The 19,637-nt window shown below is 39.6% G+C and overlaps 1 protein-coding gene across 4 annotated transcripts in view; it reads right to left on the bottom strand.

The window, feature by feature from the left end:
* Positions 1-19,637, bottom strand: part of KATNAL1 (katanin catalytic subunit A1 like 1) — a 44,384-nt gene that overhangs the window by 11,338 nt on the left and 13,409 nt on the right. For all 4 annotated transcript variants that reach the window (XM_042459290.1, XM_042459289.1, XM_042459291.1 and 1 more), the window contains 6 exons: positions 19,204-19,364; positions 18,156-18,321; positions 17,471-17,598; positions 17,063-17,168; positions 4,616-4,774; positions 2,124-2,250 (listed from right to left, as the gene is read on the bottom strand). In XM_042459290.1, coding sequence (XP_042315224.1) covers positions 2,124-2,250; positions 4,616-4,774; positions 17,063-17,168; positions 17,471-17,598; positions 18,156-18,321; positions 19,204-19,364 — 847 coding nt within the window. The remainder of the gene's footprint in view (positions 1-2,123; positions 2,251-4,615; positions 4,775-17,062; positions 17,169-17,470; positions 17,599-18,155; positions 18,322-19,203; positions 19,365-19,637) is intronic.

The following is a 19,637-nucleotide window of genomic DNA, read 5'->3' on the forward strand; positions in this document are numbered from 1 at the left end:
GAATTAGATTGAGAGAGGGGCTGTATAGACACCCTGGTAAGGTGCGGCTTTATGCCGCCCCTGGAAACACTGGGTTGGGGACATGGCAACCACACACCACGCCCCCAACCCAGTGTAAAAAGGAGCCACGAAATGCGGCTCCTATTTGCACCGTGGAAGAGGCACTATAAGTTGTATGATGCCCCTCATGCACTGCACCGTTTGGGTGCTGCGCATGAGGGACGTCATCATGGCGTACGCTGTCTGGACGGGCATGCGCCAAGATGGCGCCTGGGCTGCACAAGTAGGGATTTGAGCATGTGAACGCTCAGTCCTACCTGAGCCCTAGTACAGGCTCAGAGCCAGCATGGCATAGTGGTTTGAGGGTTGGACTACTACTCTGGAGACCAGGGTTCGATTCCCAGCTCTGCAACAAAGTGACCTTGAGCAAGGCATATGCTCTCAGCCTCATGGAAAGGCAATGGCAAATCTCCTCTGAACAAATCTGAACATCTTGCAAAAAAAAAAAGGCCTTAGGGTTGCCATAAGTCAGAAACAACTTGAAAGCACACAATAACAAATTAGACTGAGGAACTATCTAGTCCAAGAGTCTGTTGACACAGTGACCAATCAGTGGTCTATGAGAAGCCCACTAACAGGGCATGAATGGAACTGCACACCTCATCTTGTGCTCTCCAGCAGCAGATACCCAGAGGCATATTGCCTGTGATGCTGGAGATGACATATAACCACCCTGACTAGAAGGGCCCATTCACCACAAATCTATCCAGTCCTCTTTTGAAGCCATTGGTTGGCAGCCGCCATTATGTCATCTTGTGGCAAGCAAATTTAATACTATACCTATGCTCTGCGTACTGACTTTTATCTGTTACAAGTTTCCCAGCATTTAGTTTCAGTGGATGACCTTGAGAGAGGCATAATTTTATTTTATCTTTTATTATGTCTTCTCTTTCTTGCCTTCTTCCTAAGCCAAACCATCCCAAACATTGCAGTCTGTCCTCATAGGCAAGTTGCTCCATTCCTTTAGTTATTTTGGTTGCTCTTTCCTGCAGATTTCTCATTTCTACAATATACTTTTTAAGTGCAGTGAACAGAACTGTACACAGTATTCCAAGTGGGTCACACCATTGGTTCATATTGGGCAACATGATGTGGCCAGTTTTATTTCTGATTCCTTTTCCAATTATGCCCAGGTTGGAATATGTTTTTCTTTCTTTTTTAACAAAAGATAACACACTAGATAGACACTGTCACACAGATAGCAACTGCAGCCCCCCAGATATTTTAATCAGTGTCTGTTAATTCACATCCCATCAGCATATCCGCGAAGTTAGGATTTGGGGCCCAACTATGCATCACTTCACACTTGACTTCAATGAATGTTCATTTATCATTTTTAAGTCCATTCTCCCAGTTTAGACAACCTTTTGGAACACTTTATAGCCTCTTTTATTCTCATCATCCTAGATAATTTATTTAATTTATTATCATTTATTATCAACAAATGTGACAACCTCAATCTATATCCTTAACTCCAGGTTTTGTAACAGGAGAATCTCTGCAGCTCAGATCTGGTAGAAGCATTTCATATTTTCTTTTGACAATATTTTGACTGTTATCCTGTAACTTCTAACATATCTCCACAGCGTTTGCTTTTTAAAGGGCGTATGGATATGTTAGGTGATCTTGTAGATAGCTCTGCATTCACTTACTACAGACTAAGAATATTTTCCCCTCCACTTGATATATTAATTGGTTGATAATTTGTTGTATATATTTATTTTTATATACTCAATATTATATTATTTTATTGTAATACTTTATGTTACCATTGCTTTCATGACAGTCATATTATCACCTGCTTGGTGATGGTAGCTTTTATTTTAAACTTGTGTCTATCACAGGTCTTTTGCTGTTGTGTCTTAATTGTACCTTATTGTAAGAAATATGATAACTCTTAGTATGTGTTTGAAGTAGGCCTTTATATTTCTCAAACTGCTAAAAACATGAGCATCTGAGGACATTTTCCTACTTTGCCTGTACTCATTCTCACTTAAGGTGAGATACAAACTATTTAAAATACTGAAAGAGAAGTTCCAATGATGATATCAAACACTTATTACCATCCATCTGAACAAGCAGCTCAGATTTGACTCTGCGGCTTGCCTCATGTTCATCAGAAGTGCCTCTGCGACTACAGATAGAGTCAATTTCATCAATAAAAATGGTTGCAGGTGCATAAAATCTAGCCTTAAAACAAAGACAGAAATTACTTCCACAATACAAGCATAAATGAGCTCACAGAACATACAAAATTGCATAATGTTACAGTCATATTTGATAATGACAATGTTATACTGGTACAGAGAGCATTAACTATATTTCTGTTGCTAAACCAAGCCAGTTAAATTTAGGGAACTTATAATGACTACAGAAAAAAGATGTTTCATTCAATAACAGATATATGCAGGAAAATAATGTTTTTGTCCACTCACCTCTCTCCATAACGTACTAACTGCTAAGGTGGGTTATAAACCGCCGCTTTGAGGCGGTCTGCCGCCGCCGCCGCTTGGTCCGTGCGGGAGCCGTAGCACCCACACTGCGCGGCTCCCGCATGGACCGAAAAAGAAGCTCCAAAATGGAGCTTCTTCTTGCGGCGCCTATGTGACGTCGGAGGCGCCAGAGGCGCATTCGCGACATCACAGACGCCGCGACACATTCAGACGCACAGCGTCCGATATGTAAACATGGTGCCGGCCGTGTGGAATGGCCGGCGCCATATTGTACGGACAGAGTCCGTACTAGAGCCAGGGGCGTCTAGAAGAGACACCCCTTTTTTAAAATGGGACGTCCTGCGGACGTCCCAAGTGGCAGTTTGTAACCCGCCCAAGTTTTGGGGGGGAACTTGAAGGAAAACATTGATAAGATGCTTTGGAAACTTTTATAGCTACCAGGTTTAAAAACCAATCAGCATACAAAATATGAGACTGGTTGTGGAAAAGATTGTAAGCAGAGTAAATAGTAGGTAGCACCACTGCAGTATTGCTTCCAGATAGACTAAGTATGTGCATGCTGTATAGGAAACTGGTATACCCACAGGGACGTAGCCGGGGGGGGGGGGGGGTGGGGGGGGCCGGCCCCCCCCCCCCTCCATTAGAAAAATGAATGGTGTGTGCTGCTGCGCCGCCGCACTCAAGCCCCATTATAATAGTGGCACTTAGTCTGGACCCCCCCCCCCTTTCCTAAAATCCTAGCTACGTCCCTGATACCCAGAATCTAGGATTTGGGACGTTTCTGCAAATCTCTACTTAAAATTATTCTGGTGCTTCAGAATATGACCACATGGATCTTGTCTCTGTCCCAGTAAAGCAAGTACTGTTTGATATCAGACCTGTCCTCAAAATGTTTCCAATCATACATAAATAAGATGTGGTATGTATATTTGTTCCATTGCTATACAATTCAAATCAAAGGCAGGGAGACAGGTCAGATCTACTAGTCTTACCAAGACTGTTGAAGGATAGCAATACTTTATATTTATTTATATACCTATATCTATCTCTTTCAAACCAGTTTCCCTTTGTAAACGTGTGGTATAGCAATGTATGTCACAGGACATACGTACAGCTCTACATATTATAAGTGTTATAAAAGAATGAATGACAAAGTAGAAAGATTTGGAAGAAACCAAGAAACCACCAGAAGGCTGAAAGAAATATCAAGCCCTGACAATGAGAAAAGCAAAACTTCCAAGAAAGCAGCGCCTGCAGTTCCCCCAAAAGATGAACTAGCCACACCCCAAAACTTGTCATTTTAAATTCTGATACAATTAGTTCAAATATCCATGGTTTTTCTGGGCACTGTGAAGAACAGAAGTGCTGGCTAGAGAAGTATAACTATATGTGATTTTTTTTTATTCTGAGTTTAATTTTGTTATGGAGAGGACACTCTTTAGATTGTATTACTTCCCACAAAATGTGGCAAGCCAGTTCTGTATTTGAGAACCCACCCATTCATTCTGCAGAACAAGATCTGAGATACCTACCCCCAAATTATGCCCTGACAATACCAAAACTGAAAATCGGTGTTCTGAAGCCTCAATGCAGCTACTGAAAAGGATGTGTCAACAGTAATCATCCTATAACTTTACCCATTTCATAGGGACTATTTCATTTAACAACTATTTTGTACATTACCATCATATTACCACCCTAAACAGCTTTTAAAAACCTATAAAGACGGATCTCTTCCGGCAGGCCTTTCCTGAATAGTTTCTCCGGCCATCAGAAGAACTCTAAGAACTCCAACCACAATTTAGTCACGGTTTATAGTTTACTGTATAAAATTTTCTTAATTTATTTTATTCTTATGTATGTTTTAATTCTTACATTGTTTAATTGTATTTTAAAAGGGGGATTGAGCGTGTTGAAATATATGCTTTTAATCTTTATAAGCCGCCCTGATTGCATCTTGTAGAGGGGCAGGATATAAATAAATATTATTATTATTATTATTATTATTATTATTATTATTACATGAGGCAACATGTTGGAAAAGTATAAATATCGGTTACATAATAAAAATCTGTAGTACTTACAACACCAACATTACGTACCATCTCAAACAACAAGCGGACTAATTTTTCAGACTCTCCTCGGTACTTTGACGTCAGAGTTGAGGAAGATATATTGAAGAAAGTTGTTCCACATTCCGTAGCAACAGCCTTTGCTAGCATGGTTTTACCAGTCCCTGGAGGGCCAACCATCAACACTCCCTGCAATTAAATGCAGACAACTGAATAAAACTGAACAGGCTAGGCACAAGCATGTTAAACAGCAGAGTGTGATCAAATTAAATGAACTGGTCTGAGCACAGTCTAGGCCAACTGGTAAGTGGTTTGGGTTTCAAAAAGGCTCCACTCCACTAAGCAAATCTAACAGCATCTAAATAACTGCAAGATATGGTAAGGTAAGAGGGCCAACCACTCTTTCCCATACTCAGCATGGATATACTGTATGTCCTTCCAAGTCTTATGGTGAACCGATACATTTCATAGGGTTTTCATAGGCAAGGAATACTCAGAAGTAGTTTTTGTCAATTCATTACTGCAGAAATATTCAGACTGAAAACTGCTACAGCAGTTTATATGTCATCCCCAGGCACCAAATTAATTTTCCAAACATCTTGTAGTAAAATAAATAGATGAACTCTGCCACAACCAATTCAGATTTATGTTACCTTTCTGCAATGCAAAGTGCCTTTCTGTTTTAGAAAATAAGAACCTTCTCAAATAACTCTACAATGTGAATTAGCTGCCTGAAAATCCTGCATGTTTTCACTCCTCAGCCCTCACTAGCAGCTCAGATGCATCTGACACTATACATAGAATTTAGTGGATAGCAAATAATGGGGGCAGGGATTTTCTTTTTTATTATTATTAAATAATCTATTAGTTTTTTTGAAAAATTCTTTAAAGCATAACTATAAAGAAGAACAAAGTATACATCAAATATCAATTCAAACAAGAAAAATAAAAAATTCATATTGTCTTCTTTCCCTTTCTTCTTTCTCTTGAAATTCGTCTGTTAATTTGAACTATATTGAATAAATGTGTTGTCTCAATTTTCATTATCATTTTATTTACTCCAGACCAATCATGAAGTCATTTCCCCATTTTGTTTTCAAAAATTTTATCAGTGGGCTCCATTGTTTTTCAAATTTACTCATAGCTTCTTTTTTGACTAGATGTGTCAGTTTATCAATTTCTATAACCTAATACAATTTCATCAGCCAATCATTCATATTCTGTATTGTTTTCTCTTTCTATTTCTGTGCATAAGTCTTCCTTCCAGCCGTAAACATGTAAAACAGCAGGATCCAAAAATATATTTATTGAATATAATTTTGGATGAAAAACTGGAACCAAAATATGGGGAAATGGGGCAGGGAGTTTCTTCTATGAATCAAGGACCGTAATGAATACATAGACAAATATATGAATGAATGAATGAATGAATGAATATGAAACCTAGACACAGAAGCAGATATTCATAGTAGTATTTTAAGTGCTTTTCTACAGAAACTACATAGCTAGAAGTAAAAACCAATTACCTCTTAGTAAGTAATGAAAGTACAGAAGATTTTTGCAATTTTTTGCTAAACACAAAAGACAATCCAAAATATTTCAAGTGAAGACCTGAGCCAAAGCTGCCAGCAGGGAGGAAAAAATAATCTATTCTGGGCAAGATGTTAAGGCTCCGAGTTTCACAGAATTCTTTCTTTAGCTACACAGCTACTTCTGTTACATAATGATCCACTAATAAAGAGATCAACTGAAATTCTGCTGAAATCTCTAGAAATGATTTAGGTAACTGTTATTACACCTTGTTTACCTCTACTGAAGGGACCAAAAAAGAAACAAAAATATATTTCAGAGAGCTACTCAAACAATCAATTATCTATGTCAAATTCACCCCTTCTCCTTGCAAGTTAAGCTGGAAGCACTATCTCTAACCAACCTAAGCTTACCTTGTTGTCTTCAAGACTTCCTTACTCTCACAAGCCCTACAAGCAAATGCTTTCACCTTCTTCTACTACCACAGCCTGCAATACCTTTTCCCTGCAACAATTGCCTGGGGTGTTGGAGAGCCATTAGGAACTAGGGAGCTAGGAATAAAGACAATCTCATTCAAATCAGTTTTCAGTTCTTCTCTAAATTTCTCACACTGTTGAACTGCAGTAAACAGACACATTTTTTTCAAGAGCCACATGTAACCCATGAACCAGTTTATCCACCTGTGATAAACAACGGACTCTATTATGGAGGCATTATATTCTGCCAGAAAAACACAACAATAATTTAAGGAGGACTTTAAAATATCTCTTTTTGGACTATAAACCCCACAATCCTTGAGCCAACATGCCATGGACATGGTTGAAGGTCCTGGGATTTGCTGTTCAAATACCTGTATAACATTTCCAAAGCTCTTAATTAAGACAGGTTTACCACAATTGCATTGTGCTGTTTCTGCACATCGTTCATGCTTCTGCAAACAAAAGGTCAGACTGCAAACTAACAAGAACTCTCTGAAGAAACTGTATTTTAACACTAACCAAACTATTGTGGCACATCATAGTGGACTTTATGCAACTAATATCTTAAAGCTAATCACACTGCAAATTAAATTTTGTTAGTTCCTTAGGGGAAAAACTGTTTTGAAAGAATAATATGGGGGAGGCATATAAAAACAAATCAACTGAAAATGCAATTATTCAAAAATTGTTCTCCCTCAGTTCTTTGGAAATAATGAACTCACTGTGTCTACATTTTCCATTAACTCTTACTACCTCTCTAAACATTTATTAATGAATTTATTACGGCATACAGCCAGCATAAAATAATAAAATGGTTACAAAAATTACCTTACATCCAGTTAGAAACATTCTAAACATTTAAGGATTTTTAAAACGCATGATCCACTATAGATTTGTGGCTAATTAAATCACAAGTGTTTGTACAGTGTCAGTATTTAAAAGGCTGCAGAAGCTGTCCTGATATTGAAAAACAAAAGACGATAAACAAGATCTTATTTTTCACAAGATGTTTAAATATTTAGCCAGCATGATAAACTGAACACTGGCTCACATAAAAAATTAAATTATTTATTTTTTAAATGTATATTTCATTCAGCAAAGTTTACAACATAAAAATACACCTCAAAATCTAAAGTACACAGTATAAAATACAACAAAAACTCATAAGCTAAAAAGCCTAGAACAACAAAAATGGTTTCCTGTGGCACCATAACTATGTTGGTGTCAAAAAGATTCTTTTAGAAAGAAAAGGCTAAATCCAAGAAGGTTTTCTTTCTGATCATTAGCCAACACCCACTGAAGAAGCAGGGAAGTGAGGTCTCTTAAGGAACCCTAAATATATGGACATTAGTATTTGTTCAGATAGCCAGGCTTTAAGACCCATAGGAGTTTAAAGGTATACTACACCTGCACTTGGAATTTCATTTAAAAATGAATATACTGCACAGAGAGACCCAAACTATAATCTTCATCTTAATTTGCAACAGATGTGAGCATTTTTTTAAAAAAATAAAGTGTCTACTACATATCACAGCATACCATCAAGAACTCCAGTGCAAACTCTTGAGGACCAAGCTCTAACCCACCTAGAAAAAGCTAGGCAACAATCCAAGGACGCAATGGTAATGGAGTATGTTCACCACATAGAAATGGCATAATAATGTATTTGGTCTCCTAGTAAACTATAAGACATTCCTTAAATTTCTTCAGCTGCAGTGACTAAGGATGGCATCTCTCCTCTGGATGCCTGCCTTGAGTTGGTAATGGGCTGGATGAGAGAAAACAAACTCAAGCTCAATCCAGAGAAACCGGAGGTATTTGCGATAGGTACCTCAAGTCCAGGGATGGAGATTTGTCAACCAGTCCCGGACGGGGTCACACTTCCCCTAAAGGACGAAGTTCACAGTTTGGGAGTACTCCCGGACTCGTCACTACAATTGTCATTTCAAGTGGATGCAACGGCCAGGAGTGCTTGGTAGCAACTTTGGTTGATACGCCAACTGCATCCCCACCTGGACCAAAAGGACCTTGAAGCAGTGATACATGCACTGGTAATCTCTCGTTTAGATTTCTGTAATGCGCTCTACATGGGGCTACCTCTGTACCAAGTTCGGAAGCTTCAATTTGTTCAAAATGCAGCAGCCAGATTGGTCAACGGAACACCTAGGTCTGACCATATAACACCAGTACTAAAATCTCTTCACTGGCTGCCAATTACCTTCCAGGTGCAGTACAAAGTGTTGGCATTACCTTTAAAGCCCTACATAGCTTAGGCCTGAGTTACTTGAGGGAACGCCTCTCCCTACACAATCTGCCCCACACTCTTAGAACATCCGGGAAGCAACTATTAGAATATACTAAGATCAGGTTAATAACAACTTCCCACAGAGGGTTTACTGACGTAGCCCTCAAACTATGGAACGAGGTGCCAGAGGAGTCTTATTACCACCTTAGATGCCTTTAAGAAGGCACTTAAGCTGGATCTCTTCCGGCAGGCCTATCCACCCAATCTGTTATAAGAGAGTTAGAAATACTCCACCTCTATTTGTGATGATATGTATTTTAAATGACGATTTGTTCAATACATTGTATTGGTAATGGTATACAGTGTGCCTGCATTATACACAGGCGAGCTATACGTGGCTTTGAGCATACGCGCAAAGCCGTGTGGGAGTGTGCGGAGCACAAGGAGCAGTGCGTCCCGTTCGGATGAATGGGGCATGCCGCTGCGCCACCACATGCACGAGCCCCATTCACATGAATGGAACTTGAGCATGTGCGGTATTTGGCTTATGCGGGGGGGAGTTGGGAACGGATCCCCCACGTAAGCCAAAAGCGCACTGTATTATTTTATTGAGTGTATTTTATATGACATTGTAGTTTTAATCTTGTCATTGTTGTTTTTATTGTTGTAATCCCACCTTGATCTGCAGAGGCAGAAAATATAAATAAAATTATTATTATTATTATTATTGTTGTTGTTGTTGTTGTTGTTACAGTGTGCCTGCATCATACGCGGGTGCGCTATACGTGGCTTTTAGCATATTGTGAAAGCCGCACGGGAGCGCACAGGGCACAAGGGGCAGCGCATCCATTCAGATGAAGGGGGCGTGCGCCACCTCACCATCGCATGCACGAGCCATTTTCACTTGAATGGGGCTTGAGCATGTGCGGTATTTGGCTTACGCCAAATATTTGGCTGGCAGAATGGATCCCCTGCATAAGCCAAGGGCGGACTGTATTATTATTTAAATCAGCCCACATAATGTGAAATTCACCAGAGTATGATTTCACCCAGTAAGGGAGTCCATGAAGATTCACCCAAACCAGATTCCAAATTTCCTATCTATGTGAACAAGTTGTGTCAATGGCAACATCAAATAGCCTCATGGTTGTTGTGTTGGCTTTGAAATCCTAAGACACCCTAGGTAAGGCTGAAGGTAATCAATACATGAGATCACCTTAGATGGGCAAATGGTGGAGAGTTGAGTGGTCAGTACAATAATGGAGTCTCTCATCTGTTTCTGGTTAGGCCTGGTTCCAGGTTCTAGAGAAGTGGAACATAAACAATAGCCTCCCCCTAAGTACTGTCCATAGAACCCTCCCACCCCACTATCAGCCATCCCATCATGACTTACTAGCTGGGAAGTAGATTGCCTACCTGAAAGTGGGTGTCAACGGAGGACAGCAACTATTCAGATGGTGGAACCAGCACCCGTCATTCAGCTGAATCAAGTCACCTGCAGTGGAAACCCCAAGGCAAGAGACCTGCAAAGTCTCTTTAAAGTCATACCTATATGCAGAGGTGAGAATCATGCAGACTTTGCCACCCCATTTTCCATTTTCACGTGGAGGGGGTCTGGAATAGATCCCTCGTGAAAATGGAGGGATAACTGTACTCTGAAATAACAGTAGAACAACAAAATAGTGATCATCACATCCAGTATCACATAGGATCAGGAGAATAGAAATTAAGGTGTTTTATACAATTGAAACTACATTAGGTAATTTTTTTGAAGCTGAGAAACTTCCTAAAGTGAGTGTGTGCAATATCTGGCTACTTCTCTCTATGAGCATTTTACATCTCTGGGAGAATTCAAAGTCCCAAAATGAAAGGCTAGTTGAAAAGCTTCAGACAAAACCTGTTCTGTCTCCCTTGTTCTGTCAAATCAAGGAATTTTCGATGCAGATACTCAAGCATGCTGCAGGGGGGAAGGCATTTTGATAGAATCACAGCAGGATTGTTTCTTGCTGCTGTAACAATTGCTAGTTGAACAGTGGGAAGTGCAACTTGAGTGAGCCTGGCTCTTCTTGGCTGAAAGAAGACTTCAAAAGAAAGAAAAGCAGGCAACTCTCTGATGTCCACACAAATATAATCTACCCATGTCTGCACTCACCTGAGAGGAGAGCTGTCTTTTATATTGAATGCCTACTTTGGAAATACAAGCAGCCATACTAAGAATTGTTCTCAGGAGAGTCCCAACCATACAAGAACTGTTGGCCAGTTGCTATCTGAGTTATTATGTTCAATGAATGACACCAAAGCCTTACATCTGCTGTTCAAAAAATAAATCAATGAAATGAAATCTTCTCACCCTGTATCACAATCAAAGGTCAAGAGTAAAGGGAATCACTGCATGTTTTGCTCAGCTCTGCGGATTACTGTTTGTAAAACTAAAACATTTTTAGTTCTGCAGTATTATGAGAAGTTGTCAGGTCTTACTGTCACATGACCAGTCTCTCCCTATAGCAATAAAGAAATCTATCACTATCTATCAGAGCCGTAAGTTTCAATATCATATTCAGGCTGAAAATTAGATGAATAGAAGTATAAATGGTTGATGGTATATGCATTTGCTTTGAGCTAGAAGATGTCAAGTGTTCAACAATATCCCCCAAGAACAGAAATTAGAGACAGGACAGAAGTCAACAGAATCTACACACAAAGTAGGTCTTCTGAGTAGAAGCTGGACAATCACAAATGGATAATGATATTCATTTATATTCTGCCTTTTTCTCAATAATGAGATTCAAGATGGCTAACAGCATATTTAAAACAATATAAATTAAAACTATACAAAACATTCAATAAAAATATAAATTAAAAAGTTGTTTAAAAACAATTGAACAATTTATAAAGTTTAAAAATTGAATATTAAAGAATATTAAAATTCATTAAAGGACTACATGCTGTGGTGTATCTTCAAGTCATTTCCAACTTACTGTGACCCCAAACTGAACCTATCACAGGGGTTTCTGAGGCCGAGAAAGTGTGGCTTGCCCAAAGTCATTCATTGGGTTTCCAAGGCAGAGCAGGGAATCAAACCCTGGTCTCCAGAGTCATAGTTCAATACTCAAATCACTATGCTACGCTGGCTCCTAAAGACTTCATACAAACGTTAAAAACAGCACCTCACAGCATTACAAGTCTATTCTAGTCAGTTCCTAAAAGCCTGACAGCATAAAAATGTTTTAGCTTCCTGATGGAAGGAAGACAAGGACAGGTCCATGCTTTGCCCCCCAGGGAGGGATTGCCAAAGTCTAAAAGCAGCCACTGAGATATTCCTCTCCTTTATTCCCACCAAGCATGCCTGAGAAGGTGATCAGACAAAGGGACCTTTATAGCTCTATATGGCTTGGGTCCAGACTATTTAAAAGACCATATCTCCCTTTATTAGCCTATAAAAGCTCTAAGATCTTCTGAAGCTCTTCTCTCTGTCTGATCACCTTTGAATGTGCTCTTTGTGATTGGCAGCCAGTGGAGCTGTTGCAACAAGGCAGTTGTGTACACCTTATAGCCTGCCCCAATTAACAATCTGGATGCTGCTCTTTGGACCAACTTAAGTTTCTGAACACTTTTCAAAGGCAGACCCATGTAGAGCACATTACAGATTTAAGCCACTTTTCCTGAAACAGTCTGTAATAATGTTATGTAGTAAATGTCCCAGCCTCTTCTAACTGGATTTCACTTCCTAGGATGGGCACAAACCCAATTAAAGGTTGCTGTCTTGATAGTCTTAATTATATATTTCATTATAGCAGGAGAGACACCGAAGGCACTATATATACAGTACTCATTTATCAGTCTAGACATTTTAGCCAAAACACTGACCCCAAAAACCTGGGTTGACTTAACCATGGGTGAATGTAAGTATTGTACTTTAACTTTTATTACCAAAAAGAAAAAGAAAAAGAAAGAAAGAAAGAAAGAAAGGGAACCATCCTCAACTGTGAGTAGAGTGTGGAAAAGCGAGAGCTTAGTCCATCCAGGGAGCATTTAAAAGAAGCACTAACCCCCTTTACTCTTTCATCCATCTAGCCTTTAAGATTAACACAAATAGTTATACCTGCCAGAACTTTGGCATCATTTTCCTTAGCTTCATCCTTTACATTCTTTGTTACATGCTGTGGACAGGGCCTGCGCTCCTGCCTGCATCCTAGCCAAGCGTCCTCCAAACTTTGCCACGTGTGAAACAAACTTGCAAACTCAGGAAGTGTATGCAACTAAACTTTACTTTATTTTAACCAGAACAGAACAAACTTTCTCCCAAGTCTACCCAACACCAACAAAACTCTCTGACCGCTGGTCACTTCTTAGGGCTTGTCCACGGCTTGTTCGACCCTCGGAGCCAAACACTTCTCTTGGGGTCCCTGTTCAGACTTGTCCCACTCCATAGGGACTGGGGCCTGCTCTCGTTCTCCCTTCGGGTCCCACCACTCCTTCTCCAAGGTACCACCTTCCTTTGCCCTCCATTCATCCTTTCGAGGATACCTGAAGCTGCCCTCTTCCTTGGGGTCACACAATCTCACCTCCATGTGAGGGCCCACTCGTAACAGTCCATGACAGCTTTGCAAAGAGACAGGCCGACCCTCTCTCCTGGGGCTTCTAGTCACCTTTCCTCTCCCTCTTCCGACCACCTCTCTACAATCCACTTTTCCGCGTCTTCCCTTCCACCCCACGCTCAACTCTCCTTCACCTTTTATATCCGCCCTTTGGGTCCTCAACTCCACCTCTTCCTCCCCCCCCCCCTTTCCTCATCTCGCATCGATCAACCCTTTCCTCATCCTTCCCCACTCCACTACACATGCCTCTAAGTTTTACCCTTGACTTATCCACATGTCATATCAGAAGCCGCCTCAGTCTTAATCGAATTAGGCGGGATATAAATAAAAGATGATGATGATGATGATTATTATTATTATTATTATTATTATTATTTTGGCCCCAAAACAGTCCTCAACTTATACATGAGATTGACTTATAGTCAAGAATATACAGTAATCAGAATTTTTAAAAAAATCAGAGCTTGCAATATCCCTGCATTTCATTGGTGATCAAAGTTCTCACCTCCAAATATAGTTTAATGTGAGCTATTTTATCTGGAAAGGAAACCAAACCCACTTGTAAATTCTTCCATAGTGTCTTAATGCGGTTTCATCTTTTGAGGGTTTACTATGCCATTGACTGTGTGCAAAAGTTTCATCAAATGAAACTTGCTGGACAATGGCAATGAAGGAGAGTTTGTTTGTAGCTAATGTTGCCAGGATATAAAACCTATTTTGATGCCATCTCAATACCACAATGAATACTGGCAAATAACCATAATGGCTCCTGCTATGTGACAATTCCTAACAGTTCCAATGAGGAAGAAAAATAGGAGATGTCTCAAGAAACCAGGAAGGATGACTAAGGAACTTTCAACTGAGCTAAGTTTTAAACGGAACATGTATAAGAAATGGGAAAAGGGGAAAATCACCAAAGAGGAATTAAAACAAATAGCGAGCATGTGTAGGGGTAAAGTCAGAAAAGCTAAAGCACAGAATGAACTCAGGTTTGCTAGAGAGGTTAAGAACAACAAAAAGGGCTTTTTTGGATATGTCCGCAGCAAAAGGAAGAAGAAGGAAATGGTAGGGCCACTGCGTGGAGAAGATGGCAAAATGCTAACAGGGGACAGAGAAAAGGCAGAATTACTCAATACCTTCTTTGCCTCAGTCTTCTCATAAAAGGAAAAGGGTGCTCAACCTGAGGATAATGGAGCAGAGGACAGAATAGGGGAATTTCAGCACAGAATAAGTAAAGAGATAGTACAGGAATATCTGGTTAATCTAAACAAATATAAATCTCCAGGACCAGACAAACTACATCCAAGGGTAATAAAAGAACTGGCAAATGTACGGTAATATCGAAGCCATTGGCAATAATCTTTGAGAACTCCTGGAGAACAAGAGAAGTCCCAGCAGACTGGAAGATGGCAAATGTCCCCATCTTCAAAAAGGAGAAAAAGGAGGATCCCAACAATTATCATCCAGTTAGTCTGACATCAATACCAGGAAATATTCTGGAGCAAATCATTAAACAGAGAGTCTGTAAACATCTAGAAGGCAATGCCATAATCACAAAAAGTCAACACAGGTTTCAGAGAAACAAGTCATGCCAGACAAATCTGATCTTTTTTTTTTTTATAAAATCACCAGCTTGTTAGATGAAGGGAATGCTGTGGATATAGTATATCTTGATTTTAGTAAGGCTTTTGGCCCCCCCCCCATGACATTCTTGCAAACAAGCTTGTAAAATGTGGGCTAGACAAGGTAAATGTTACATGGATTTCTAACTGGTTGACCAGCCGAACCCAAAGGGTGCTCAATAATGGCTCCTTTTCAACCTGAAGAGAAGTGACCAGAGGGGTCCCACAGGGTTCTGACCTGGGCCCAGTGCTGTTAAACATCTTTATCAATGACTTGGATGACAGAATTAGGGGTATACTTATCAAATTTGCAGATGATACTAAATTAGGAGGAGTAGCTAATACCCCTGAGGACAGGATCAAACTTCAACATGACCTTAATAGATTAGAAAGCTGGGCCAAAGCTAACAAAATGAACTTCAACAGGGAGAAGTGTAAGGTGCTGCACTTAGGGTGGAAAAATTAAATGAACAGATATAGGATGGGAGACACCTGGCTGAATGAAACTACGTGTGAAAGGGATCTGGGAGTCCAAGTAGACCACAAATTGAACATGAGTCAATAGTGCGATGCAACAGCTAACAAGGCCAATGCGATTTTAGGCTGCATCAATAGAAGTATAGTGTCTAGATCAAGGGAAGTAATAGTCCCACTCTATTCTGCTCTGGTCAGGCCCCACCTGGAATATTGTGTCCAGTTCTGGGCACCACAAATTAAAAAGGATGTTGAGAAACTGGAGCATGTCCAAAGGAGAATGACCAAAATGATGAAGGGTCTGGAAACCATGTCCTATGAGGAACGACTTAGGGAGCTGGGGATGTTTAGTCTGGAGAAGAGAAGGTTAAGAGGTGATATGATAGCCCTGTTTAAATACTTGAAGGGAGGTCATTGAGGAGGGAGCTAGCTAGCTTGTTTTCTGCTGCTCCACAGACTAGGGCCTGGAGCAATGGATGCAAGCTACAGGAAAAGAGATTCCACCTCAACATTAGGAAGAACTTCCTGACAGTAAGGGCTGTTCGACAGTGGAACAAACTCCCTCAGAGTGTAATGGAATCTGCTTCCTTAGAGGTTTTTAAACAGAGTCTGGCTGGCCATCTGTCGGGGATGCTTTGATTTAGATTTCCTGCATAGCAGTGGGTTGGACTGGATGGCCCTTGCGGTCTCTTCCAACTCTACGATTCTATGATTCTATGATTCCTATGTTATTAGAGATGAAGGCTGCCACAGTACTTGTTGTCACAGTAACATAGCAGCACATCCAAAGATTTAACTCCTTTAATCTCTGCTGCAATCTGGTGGCTTCAGATTTAGTGTCATCTCTGAACTTTATAAAGAACTTTACATTTTATAAAGCATAGAGAAGTATTACACTAAAGGAATGGGAGAAAGCTCCCAAGAAACAGTTATACAGATAGCTAAAATCAACCTGCTGTTCTTTAATTTTAAGATTAATCAAGACAACCAAAACCATAATGTAGAGTGGGGATGGGAATGTGTGGCCTTCAAGGGGTGGAAATCATGTGGCCATCTGGATGTTGTTGCACTGAAATTCCCATCATTCCTAACCCATGTAGACAATGGTGACGAGTGCGGGGGACTGTAATCCAACAAAATCTAAAGAAATGATTATCCTAAAATCAGACTAGTACCTTGATATTGACCAGGAATGACAGCAAGATTCTCATAAACTGCTGCCGATAATAACATCATCTGTAACATATCCCACAACCAGATTACTAACCAAAAAAAGGTATCAATTTTTAGGATGTATTTCTGCATTTGTGTAGTGCCTGTTATATAAAGCAATTATTAAAAACATATTATAGTATTAGATATCATTGTATCTTTATACTTATAATTACATACATAGTAACTACTGTGACATCTCAACTTCCAAGGTCACCTGTCATATGAAGAAATTACCAAATACATATTATAGTATTAGGCATCAGTGTATCTTTATACTTATAAGTACACACACAGTAATGACAGTGACATCTCACCTTCCAAGGTCGCCTGATCCCTTTGAAAAAATCCGGCATCCACATTGGAAGAACAACTGCTTCTCTTAATAGTTTTTTGGCTTCTTCCAAATCTGCTATATCATCCCTATGCAAGAGCAATTCAAATACAGAATGTTATCGCAAAAACATATTTCATCAGGTATGTGACAGCAAATTCTTATGTAGGACATTGTTTTTTAATACTGGTGTTTAATACTGCTGTTTTTCCTCAATATGAAGGTTTATTATTATTATTATTATTATTATTATTATTATTATTACTGAACAGCTACAGCCATTACTCAAGTGTCAAGAAGTATGTGATATGGCTCTGCATGAGAGATAAAGTCTAAGAGAACATTTCTCATTTTGTAATATATAAATGTATAATATAAGCAAGCATTATACCAGTGAATACTTAGATTTCTGGACACAATGTCTCTTTCAAGAGCCTCAACCAGATCCTTGTCATATCCTGCTCCATCAAATTTCTGAATTTCACCATCACCAGCGCCATCCTGAGGGGTCTTCTTTCCCTACATCAAATTGTTGGAAACAAACCAATTGGTACACAAATTAGTTCAAAATTAAAACAAATCTACATCTAAATTTCTTCTACTTCTCTTAAAATATTATCTAAGCATTACTCTGCCAATATAACCCTTTTTAAGAAATTAAACCAGTGAGCCTAAATAGTACAAAGGAAATACTGTACATACAGAGGTATTTGCAATGGAAAAAGAGGAGAAAGTAAACAAAAAATACAATTCAATATACATCAACACACTTTTTAAAACATCAGAAACTGGAATTACAAATTCACAACTGTATGCCCCATCTACTTTGTTTTACACAGAACTGTGGTAATTGGAGCAGGAGTACATAAATCAAGGAAAATAATTAATTTTAACAGCTGACATTGGTAGGAAATCCTGAAATGGTAATGGTGCTAGAAGCGATTAAAACATCAGGAATAAAACAAAATAGATCTTTCTTTTGTAGGTAAGGATGGCACTCCTGTCCACCTCCTAGAACTAAATGCTATAGTGAACTTCAGTATGCCTAACCCCTGGGTCAAATTTAGCATTCTCACCTTATCATCTTTTCCTTTTGTTTTAGCGTCCCTCTCTCGGCTGCTGGGAGGTTTTTCATTTTTTGATATTGGTTGAGCTCTGCCCACGGGACCCCGTTGCATACTTGGCGATTCTCTCCTCAAGGGCTTCACTTCTCGATTGGGCCGTTTTATCTGGGGTGGAGCTCTACCAGGTGAAGAAAAGCATGAACTATTTCAAAAATAAAATATTTTATCATCTCATTTTTAGACCCAATTCAGCAGACAAAGCTAATAGTTAGACTGATCTGTGAGGAAGCGTGTTCTACTGTTGAACAACCCTTACTGTCAGGAAGTTCCTCCTAATAATGTTTGGGTGGGATGTCCAAGGAAAGAATCGGGGAGGAGAAGGGACAGGAAGCCAATTAAAGGGACAGGAGGCTGGGGGGAAAGGAACGCGCAGCCCTACTCCTCTACCCCCACTCACCTTTCCTTTTAACTGGCTTCTGAGTGGGGGGTGGAATTATTTGCGATTTTTCCATATTCGCAGGTATTTCATTCCCCTAACCCCCACTAATATGGAGGGAGGACTACTTGCATTTACATAATGAGATATCTTGGAGCTAGGACCCAAGTCTAAACACCAAATTCATTTATATTTCATAAACACCTTATATACATAGCCTGAAGATGATTTTATACACAATATTTTAAATATTTTTGTGCATGACAGAAAGTGTGCGTACACTGAACCATCATAAACAAAGATGTCACTATCCCAGCTACCCATGTGGACAATTTTAGATTTTTGAGTATTCCAGATTTTAGAATAAGGGATACTCAACCTGTAGTAGTGAGCAAAGGGGGGAGACAGGGAAAAAACAGACATAAATCACAAACTTGCAAGATTAAACTACAGTTTGGGTTCTGAGCAGTGTACATACACCATTGTTTTTGGGTGAGATGCCTGAATTGAGTCGGAAGAGTTAATGGGTAATAGCTCATTTTTAAGTCATTATACTTCACACACTCTCCAACTTTACTTGATTAACCCATTGTTTAACTACAATCCTGTTATAATACCAGTTACCTGTGCTCAGCTGGAACAGGTGGTGGCCAAACAGCTGGATCCCTGAAATGTTCATCTTGGTAAGATACAGGAATATCTGTAGGTCTGTCTATTTTAAAACTCTCTAAAGTGTTGACAATGCTCTTTACTTGCTCATATTCTTCCAGTAAATCTTGACGAACCTTAAAAAGAAATAGATCCTTTTATCCTAATGCCTGTTCTGTGTATGGCTCACGTATAAAAGAAATAAGGTCAACAGGATAAGGAAGGCATAACTGTATAGCATTTAGAGGAAAATGCAGAAAGGTAGAATGCACTCATTTAGTAACCACTGACCAATATCACTGGGCCATTCACTGCTTACTTTGTGAATGTTTTTATTATTAGATGTACAGTATTTGTACCCTGCCTTCCTCCCAGACCTGGGACTCAAGGAGACTTACAGTCTGAAAGGA

Source organism: Sceloporus undulatus, chromosome 3 (genome assembly GCF_019175285.1).
Source record: "Sceloporus undulatus isolate JIND9_A2432 ecotype Alabama chromosome 3, SceUnd_v1.1, whole genome shotgun sequence".
In the NCBI taxonomy this organism is placed as follows: Eukaryota; Metazoa; Chordata; class Lepidosauria; order Squamata; family Phrynosomatidae; genus Sceloporus; species Sceloporus undulatus.